Source organism: Rhamphochromis longiceps, linkage group LG18 (genome assembly GCF_057381845.1).
Source record: "Rhamphochromis longiceps isolate RC_006_pf linkage group LG18, R_longiceps_female_GT1.1, whole genome shotgun sequence".
Taxonomy (NCBI): domain Eukaryota; kingdom Metazoa; phylum Chordata; class Actinopteri; order Cichliformes; family Cichlidae; genus Rhamphochromis; species Rhamphochromis longiceps.
The window spans coordinates 22,082,812-22,093,195 of NC_140574.1; the positions used below are offsets into that span (position 1 = coordinate 22,082,812).

Consider the following 10,384-nt stretch of genomic DNA (forward strand, 5'->3'; position numbering starts at 1 on the left):
ATTACCCCGTTGCTGTTTCTGTGCAGTGAAACGTCGCCCTCTGCTGGAGAGGAGCGGTGCTGCGCTGTACTCACACGTCCTGTTACATGAAAAGATTAAATGTCCTCTGTTATGCACTCTCACATGTCACATGGGCAAACGATGATTAACTTCGGTTTTAAAATCATAAGCCGGATTATGCATATGGTCCCTCCGTGAGTTTTTTTTTTTTTTTCTCCACCGCTTTCATATGCTGCCATGTTTCCCGCTTTTCCGTAAAAAACTCTGTGTAGTTACGTAGCCTACACTGCTCCGCCCACAGATCACTGCAGTTCCCCCGAAACGCTCCGGAGCGCACCTTTGCATAGGGCAGGCTGCAGAATAACCCGAGTAAAAGCCCGATTTGTCACTGCCTACGACGAGTTCGCATGTGGATTTTGCATTGGATTTATGGGTGATTTTCAGTATGGCTTGCTAATTTGACTCCGACTGCAGGACGGCTCAGGTCTGGACCCAGTTTGCACATTAGCTCTACAATGCATCAGACGTTACTGTCAAATGCCCGGTGCTGGGATACCGACAGTGAGAGGTCGTACCAGGACCTGTTTGAAAGGCTCGATACCAACAAAGATGGGAAGGTGGATGTTGCTGAATTACGAGAGGGCCTCAAGGCAATGGGCATATTCCGCCAGGGTGCTGCACAGGTAAATATCAGTCTGCTGAGGGAGAGGACTCACACAGAGATATGAGTTTCAAGTCCTGGCCTGCTCGTTTTGCATGCATTTCCGTAGTAATGTGACACTTAACAGCCTGTGTGTGTGTGTGTGTGTGTGTGTGTGTGTGTGTGTGTGTGTGTTTTAGAGACAGAGAGTGAGACACTGTGAATATAAATGAAGAGACACTTACACTATATCTCTACCTTACAGAAAATAGTGTCATCTGGTGACCAAAATAAAGACGGGTGCCTGGACTTCAACGAGTTTACCAAGTATCTGAAGGAGCACGAGAAGAAGCTGTGGCTGACGTTTAAGAGCCTGGACAAAAATGATGATGGTAGGGAGAGGAGGGAGGTTGCAAGAAATAAATGAACGCTCTGCTTTAGTCACATGGCTTTCCAGTGAATGTTTACACAGTCACATACTGCAGCTTGTTTCACTGGAGTGTTTATGTGTCAGGGCGCATCGATTCCTCAGAGATCCAGCAGTCTCTTGCAGAGCTGGGCATAGGTGTCAGCGGAGAGGATGCCCTAAAAATCTTACAGAGGTTTGACCTCCACTTTTTACGCACTGTGACATGTGTCTGGTTACAATGTGTCTGAAGAATAAAATTTAAGATTATGTGAAGTATATGTGATCGGATAGTGTACTTCCATACAATAATCATACATTTCATAGGATAAAAACTTGTGTTTCCTCAGTATGGATATAGATGGAACCATGATGGTTGACTGGAACGAGTGGAGGGAACACTTCCTGTTATGCCCTGCTCACAACCTGGAAGAGATTATACGCTACTGGAAACACTCCTCAGTATGTATCATATAAAATCACTCACATATACTGTCTGTATCACAGACAAGTGCTTTTAGTGGACGTACACACACAGAGGCAGTTGCTGTGAAGCGAATCACATGCTGTGTAGTCCTCTCGTGCTAGCTTTATAGATTTCCTCTGCAGTTCACACAAGGCAGCAGCTTTGGAAGTGGTGACCTGGGCAAGATAATTAGGTCATAGCAGCACACTCCCCCCCCCCCCCCCAGCTCACTCCTCCACCTCTTGCTAGTGCTAAGAAAGACATCTTTGATTGCTCTAGTACTTGTTCAGCGCAAGATTTTAGCCACGAGCCAAACAGTGCCTGTCCTTCACAGAGCTTGTATCTGAATTTTCAGAAGTCTTTTTCAGGCAGAACTGCATTGTCATACAGGAAACGTGCCCTACAGATGACCGCAGCAAGTCCAAGAACCTTTGCCTTTCCCCTTAGCTTTGCATTAGACTGCCAGTAGAGTGTGTTTTTAACTAATGATGTGTTCCATTTATCTCAGAAGTCAGATATCAGAGCTGGGTGTCTCTACCGAACTGAGCGTGCTCCAGTATTAAAGTAGGAAAAGAGGGAAAACAGGATTTGTTGTGCTTCTTAGCAAGGTAGAGCCATGTATCCATCACTGGCAATACTTATAAACCATGCTGCAGGACATTCATGGATGGAGTCTGGTCAGTGCTCTGTGAGTGGCTCATTTAGGGAGCTATACAACATTGATAGTACAGGTTAGAAGTTGTACAGCTTTACTGTGTTTTCGTATACTGCTGCCATGTTGGATTGTTAATTCAGGTTTGGTGGGGCTGCACTGACATCTTGAGTTGTAAGTCCAACTTGAGGCGGCGTTACAGTTGAAAATTCCCACTTGGCACTCTAAGTTTGACTTTCAGCTTCAAATAGAGCTCACAGTAGTGCTTTAAGCTTTGGGGAAAACGCTGCATATACTAGATAAGGGTTTATTCAGCTCGGTAGTTATTCTAGTGAAAGGACAAGGAGCTCAAATCATTCTTTGGCTCAAAGGGTTTCAGCTTTTCCTCACTGCATATCCTTTTTTACAACCCTTTTAAATGGTTTACACATCTAAAATAGTGGTGGTTGTTGTTTTTTTTTATAATGTTTTCATCTTTTGGCTGACAGCTCGTGTTGAAGATTTTGTAAATGTTGCCTTCTGGTTACAATATAACTGCTTCTGCATCACTGACCTCAAAAAGGAGAAGTTGTTGTTTTTTTTTTTTAACTCTTTATTTTGTACTTTTTCCTTTGTATTACATACGGACAAGACAATAATAATAATAACACAACAACAAATACACAAAAAAAAAAAAAAAAAAAAACACCACGAGAGGTCCCGCCCTATAAGGCTGACTGAGACTTATAAATTATCCATTTTGTCCACTGTTTTCGGTGTTTGTCAGATTTCAGTCTCAGAGTGTAAGTCATTTTTTCCATTGTATATATGTCCTCGATTACGTCCATCCAGTCTTCCAGTTTTAAAGGATCGCTTTTCAGCCAATTTTTTGTTATCACCTTTTTGCTTGACAACAACATAATCTTAAACAAATACCAGTCCTCCTTTTTTACATTTTCCCATATTCCAAAATACATTACTCGTGCCTCACACAGTACTTCATACCCCAGCACCTTCGTCATTGTTGCCGCGATTCTTTCCCAATATGATTTAATATATTTACACTTCCAAAACACATGTGAGTGATTGGCGTTCCAGTCTCCACATAATCTCCAGCATTGTTGGGGTGTTTTCAACTGCTTGCTTTTGATATACGGAGTAATAAAAAACCTAATCACATTTTTCCAGCCATATTCTCTCCATCGTCTAGAGCTAGTGGAGTTATGCTGTGTGAGACATAAGGATCGCCAATCATCCTCTGACAACTCAATTTGTAGTTCCGATTCCCACTTTTGTTTAATATATAATGTTTCATTCCTATTCGAATTTTGTAGGCCATCATATAATTTCGACAGAATTCCTGATGGAAGATTTTTATATGCACCTGTTATTGTTCCTATTATACGATTTCTTTCTCTCGAGAGCTTCTTTCTAATTTCTGTATTGTAAAAGTGTCTTAATTGAAAGTACCTAAATAAATCTGATTTATCCAATCCGAATTGTTTCTGTAGATTCTCAAAAGATTTAAATGTTGTCCCATCTATTAATGTACACATTGCTGTAATTCCTTTATTGACCCATCTTAAAAATGTGCTATCCCATTGTCCACTTTGGAATTTTCGAGAGTATGCAGGCCAAATCAGCAATTTACAATCTTCTGTAATTCTATATTTCTTCATTATTGTCCACCAGAGTTTAATAGTAAATTCAGTGATGAAATTTTTGTTCGTGGGCTGGGTAGTTTCTTCTCCCAATCTTGCTAGTGGATGACATGATAGGCAATAATTTAACTCTATATGCTTCCATTTTGAAGTATATTCTGATGAACACCAGTAAACAGTATATCTCAGCTGGGCTGCATAGAAATATTCCTTGAGATTCGGGAGGGCAAGTCCTCCTTTTTCTTTTCCTGATTGAAGTATTTTAAATCTTATTCTTGGCTTTGTCCCTTTCCAAATAAATCTACTAACTAATTTATCCCATTTACCAAACTGTGCATCTGTTATTTGGACTGGTAATGAGGTGAATAGGTACAATAACCGGGGAAGCACATTCATTTTTATTACCTCTATTCTTGAGCTAAGGTCCTTGACAAGCGGAGCCCATTTAATCAGATCTTTTTGGATTGTGTTACTAAACTTCACATAGTTTGCCTCGTATAAAGTACTTGTATCACTAGTTAAATAGACACCTAAGTATTTGATCTTATTTGAATCCCATTTTAGTTTAAGTTCATTTTGTAATAATTCTTTGGGGAAATAATTCAGACAGAGTACTTGAGTCTTTTCGATGTTTAGTTTATATCCTGCGTTTTTACCAAAATATTTTAATGCTTTAAACAGCCAAGGAAAGGTCGTATCAGGATCCTGTAGATATATAATTATATCATCTGCAAAAAGACCTATTCGTTGTTCAAGTTTGGAAACAAAAACCCCTTTTAAGTCTGTACTTTGCCGTATATACTGAGCCAAAGGCTCAATATACAAAGCAAAAAGAGCTGGACTCAAGCAGCAACCTTGCCTAGTTCCTCTAAAGAGCTCAAAGCTGTCTGTCAAGTCCCCATTTATTTTAACTCTAGCCATTGGCCTATGATACAGGGATTGTATACACTTAATGAAGATACTGTCAAAGTTGTTGTTTTTGACCTTGTACATTTGAAACCACACAAAGAAACCCTTAAATGGCACAACCCTTCAGTGAAAGAGTCATTATCAAAGGCAAAGAAATTCACCTATAAGGCATTTTATAATGTGTATTACACATAAAGAGAAATACTAATAAGAGTCTGTGTTTGTATCTACAGTATTATCCCGTCTGCTCACAGACATGCAGTCAGAAGAAAAATAAGGGTTTCACAGGACTCTATGCAGTCTTGTGAAAACAATGTCATTGGACAGATGAGACCAAGCTGGAGATGTTTGGCCATAATGCACATCAATATATTTAAAGCTGTGAAAACCAAACTCAGCATATCAGCACAAACGCCTCATAACAGCTGCCAGCACAGAGGAGGAAGTACCATGCAGCCACTGAGTACGAACCCCTCTGTATAATTAAGTATTCTAGAGTCAAATATGAGGCCATCTGTCTTGCAGAATGAACAGAATGGCTGAAAAAGAAAAGAATCAAGGTTTCAACCTGAAATCCTGGGGTGGGACCTTAAGAGAGCTGTGCCTGCAAACCTCAATGAAGTGAAGCAATGTTTTAAATAAGAATTCATCCACATTGACGCAAAAGACTGATAAAAATGATCATACTTAACGTTATTGTTGCTAAAAATGGTTCTGGACTGCTTAGAGTCCTGTGAGAGCTTTCTTTTTCCCATGACTGTAAATCAGATGTGCCAGGGTTCATGAATTTGGTCTCGCTGAGTAAATCTGCTTATGTAATCACTAGGTTCTGGACATAGGTGACAGTCTTGCAATCCCAGATGAATTCACAGACGAAGAGAAGAGCACAGGTGGCTGGTGGAAGCAGCTTGTTGCAGGTGCTGTGGCAGGGGCTGTTTCTCGTACCGGTACTGCCCCACTGGACCGAGTGAAAGTCTTCATGCAGGTGACAAATATGACAGAAGTGGAACAAATAGATGGATAAATAGATGTCTGTGACCGTGTTTTACTTAAAGCATATATTTGCACTGCAGGTTCATTCTTCAAAGGCCAACCGGATAAGTCTGCTAGGGGGCTTTAAGCAAATGATTGCAGAAGGAGGTGTGACTTCGCTGTGGAGGGGAAATGGAATAAATGTTTTAAAGATTGCACCCGAGACGGCGATTAAGTTCATGGCTTATGAACAAGTAAGGAACCATACCGCTGAAATGTGAATTTTTTTTTTTAAATACTTCTGTTTGCAGCTATTAAATGTAGTAACAAATATTGTGGCTTTTTACGTTTTCTGCTACAGTATAAGAGGTTGTTATCATCAGAAGGCGCGAAGATTGAGACCCACCAGAGGTTTCTGGCTGGCTCTCTGGCTGGGGCCACAGCACAGACAACAATCTACCCAATGGAGGTAACAAGATCTGTGATGCTGCCTCACTGGATGTGGTAACACCTCCTCTCCACGCAAACCAACCGAATCTGACCTCTTTTGTATTTTTTATGCATTGCTTCTCTCTTAGGTATTAAAGACGCGGTTGACGCTTAGGAAAACTGGCCAGTATGCAGGAATGTTTGATTGTGCCAAGAAGATCCTGAGGAAGGAGGGCGTCAAAGCTTTCTACAAGGGCTACGTACCAAACTCACTGGGCATCCTTCCCTACGCTGGGATAGACCTGGCTGTTTATGAGGTATGCTGGCTTTGTGACGCATGGATATTTCACCATGGATTGCACTTCAGTTAATTAGATCATTTATATGCGCACTAAACCAATCCATCGTGCAGAGTTGCATTAAATTAAATGAGAGAAAGTTTTGTGTTATGCTGATTTTGCACATTAGCTGAATTCTCATTTCTCTTATCATAACTCTCTAGACTCTAAAGAACACTTGGTTAGCACATTACGCCACTGAGTCAGCCAACCCTGGAGTGCTGGTGTTGCTGGGCTGTGGAACCATCTCTAGTACCTGTGGCCAGCTGGCAAGCTATCCACTCGCACTTGTGCGCACTCGGATGCAAGCACAAGGTAAACACAGCCTGATATTTGAAAATAGTAATGACATAACTAGGTAGCCCCTTCGTAGCATAATAATAGCACAATATTTTTCAAGGTGGGCGGGTTGCATTTGATGGTGTAAAGGTTCTGTAAAAGTGATCCATGTTTTCTGTAAATATATACTTGTGTTACAGCCCACGTAATGTAAAGGGGCTCCATCTGAAAAAGGGCATTCCTCTTTAATGTTGTTCACTTTGAGATGAAAGTTGTTTTTTGAGTGTAACATTTAGACAGGGTCATGGTCTCACAAACTGACAAATCAGTGCTATATGAGTAAAGAAACGAATAGACAAAAATGTTGGCTGTTATTGGCCATTTTATTAGTTACATGTTGCTGTTATCAGGTTGGATTCTTCTTGGTATAGATTCAGCAAGGTGCTGGAAACATTCCCCAGAGACAATCCTTGGTTCATACTGGCATCCACAATGTGACTCTCCTCTTAGATTGAAATCTGGTGATTGTGGAGGCCATCTGAGGAACAGTGAACTCATTGTCATGTTCAAAATCTCAGTTTGAGATGGTTTGAGTTTTGTGATATGAGGTTTTATCCTGTTGGAATTAACCATCAGAAGATGGTACACTGTGGTCATAGAGGGATGGGCGTGATTAGCAACAATACTAAGGTAGGCTGCTGTGCTTGAACAATGCTCAGTTGGTACTAAGTAAGGTGCCAAATTGGTACTTTTGAAATGGTGCCGGTGCTCGAACCGGTGCTTAAGAATGGAGAACACAAACTTTGTCCAAAAACCTCTTACGTTTTTATTTTCAGCAGTCTCTTTTTTTCTGCAAAATGATAAGCACCGTCCAGCCCCATGCACGGGGCGATCCGCACTAACTCGCTAATGGAGATTTACCACATCCGCAGTAGATGTGCTCAGTGAAAGGTCTCGCAGCAAGCTATCAAATACGGTGCATTTCTCGGCTTTTAAAAAAACGCTATGCGTCACCAGGTGTTTCATTAGATTCGAGGTGTTACGTCCTTTGACAGTATCACAGTATCACCTTAAAGCACTTGTTGCAGGCTGCTGAGTTTGCATCTTTTGCTGTGAAGTACAGTCAGACTTTTGACCGCTTCGCCTTGGGCATTTTTAATCTGTAGCTCTGCTCTAAAAGAACGTACGTACCTGGGCCCGCCTACTATCCTTGGAAAGGTAAAATGATTGGCTGGAATCCAAAGTGTATGACATCTCAGGAAAAAAAAAAAGCACCGAAATGTGCGCTGCTTTTCGGTCTGGTTACTACCGTTTATGTCAGAACCGGTGCCATAATGGCACAGGGTATCGGTACCCATCCCTAGTACTAAGGGACCCCACATGTGCTAAAAAAAAAAAGTATTTCTTCCACCATTACACTGCCAGCAGCCTGAACTGTTTGATACAAGACAGGATGGATCCATGCTTACATGTTATCTAACATCAACAAGGCATTTTCACCAAGAGAACTGGCACTCGTTGGATGTTTTCTCTTTCTAACTATTCTCTATAAACCCTAGAGACGACTGTGTGGGAAAATCCCAGCAGATCAATAGTTTCTGAAATGGTCAGACCAGCCTGTCTGACAAAAACAACCAGCCACAATCAAAGTCACTTAAACGATTCTCAGTTTGAACTTTAGCAGGTCGTCCTGACCATGGCTACATGTCTAAATATGTTGAGTTGCTGTTATGTGACTGGCTAATTACATATTTGCATTAAGTCAGTTGGGCAGATGTACCTAACAAAGTGGCCAGTGAGTTTATTTTTTGCTTTTTAATTGGTTCTCTAACATAGCTAATATTTCTTTGCAGCATCTCTGGAACCATCAAACCAGCCTTCTATGAGTTCTCTGATGAAGAAGATTGTAGCCAAAGATGGTGTTTTTGGACTCTACCGGGGCATCCTGCCGAACTTCATGAAAGTCATTCCTGCAGTCAGCATTAGCTACGTGGTTTATGAGTATATGAAGAGTGGCTTAGGGATCTCCAAATGATACTGCAAAAAAAGGTTTACTTAATATGTCAGACTTGAAAATGCCTGAAATAATTCCAAAAAGACAGACGGCAATCAAGCATACAGTGCATGTTTTAAGAGCCGTCTGCCAGTAGTTAAAGCATTAATAATTTGTGGTATGCATGCTCAAATGTTTTTTTTCTTACTGTAAAACATACCATTCTTCCTGCATTTACTTGCGTTATTTACACACAAAAAGACAGTTCTGGAAAAACACTAAAACGTGTTAAGTATAATGGCTCATTTCATTTATGCCATGGATATTCCTTTAAACTGTGATGAAACAAATACGCGACATAGCGTTGTGCGTTTCCTTTGTTTGAAAAATGACGCTATGTCAGCTGAACCTTTCACATGTCTATGCACTGTATACATGATTTTGTAAACACCTGCCCTAAGTGACAGCGGTTCCAAACAAACTGTTCTCCAATCAGCAGCTGTCCACTAAAAATAGCTGGCTTGGACAAACGAATACTTGTTAACACTGGAACAGTGTGTGAATGAAGACACACATCTTGTGCAATGTGAAAACCACCGATCTCTCTGTTTGATAACGATTTAAATGTGCCTTATGTGTGTGTAAATCTGATGATAACATCAGAAGATGTGTTTTATAACTATACAAATTACTGTATATATGTTTCCAGTTATGCTTATTTATGGGATTTAACGATGAAAAATACTTGCAAGAAGCATATGTTTGTCATGTTTCAATCCTCATTTCAACCTAGTACATACGCACAACACATTCCTGCTACAGTTAACATTCATTCATTTGTTTCATACTCTTTCACACAGCCAAGTGGATGGAGTTTAGATGTAGCATGCATGATAACAATCTTCTGTGTTTAGTTTATGTGACATTTTCTGAGCTTGAAACTAGTCTTGATTTATTAGCTGTTGAAACTTGGTCCTTCCAGGGAGGCTTGAATGCTGATATTGCCTCCTCAGTAATGTAAGGATCACTGATTGGAAACTCGGTCTGATGTGTTGAAATCTTTGCCAAGTGGTCAATAAAGACAAAAACTGTGGATTTGTTTCCACACAGAACATAAACTTTGTGTTGGTGTCAGTAAGGAACTTCCATCCGGTTAGCATCTATGATGAAGGAGATGAAACAGAAATACAAAAACTGAGAATATTTTTGCATCAGCTTTGTATTTTTGATTGAAATTTCTGGGTGCATTTTTTTTCCATAACAAATTAAATCCTCCAAAATTAGGAGGGAAGGGAAAATGTGTACAGTTGAATTTTGGATTCTTGCTAAACAGCTAAACAATTCTTTCTAAACAATTGCAGGTCCAGAAATCTTGTTCCTTGAACAACTTGTTTGGATGTGTCATCCATTTGCCAAAGTTTAGAAGAAGACCCAAATTGTCACTGTCAGATGAGAGGAAAATGGTTAGGATGTTCAGGAACCATCAAGGCTCAATCCTGCCACGAACTTAAAACTCCTGGAACACAGTCAGAACACAGTCATGTCCACACTGAAGTGAGTTTACATCACCAAGGACTGAGAGAAGCCCCTGCTCCATAATCCGTATCTTCAAGCTCAAATGAAACTGCCCACATAGACAAGTTAAATACCCCAGGATTTT

The 10,384-nt window shown here is 40.5% G+C and overlaps 1 protein-coding gene across 1 annotated transcript; it reads left to right on the forward strand.

Moving 5' to 3' along the window:
* The first annotated feature begins 301 nt into the window (after window positions 1–301).
* Window positions 302–9,842, forward strand: LOC146648233 (mitochondrial adenyl nucleotide antiporter SLC25A24-like). Its single transcript, XM_085389355.1, has 10 exons — window positions 302–683; window positions 906–1,032; window positions 1,155–1,242; window positions 1,397–1,508; window positions 5,540–5,698; window positions 5,787–5,939; window positions 6,047–6,154; window positions 6,264–6,431; window positions 6,617–6,767; window positions 8,585–9,842. Exons 1-10 carry the CDS (start codon window positions 516–518, stop codon window positions 8,764–8,766), a joined length of 1,416 nt encoding a protein of 471 aa, XP_085245481.1. The 5' UTR covers window positions 302–515; the 3' UTR covers window positions 8,767–9,842.
* The last annotated feature ends 542 nt before the right edge of the window (window positions 9,843–10,384 follow it).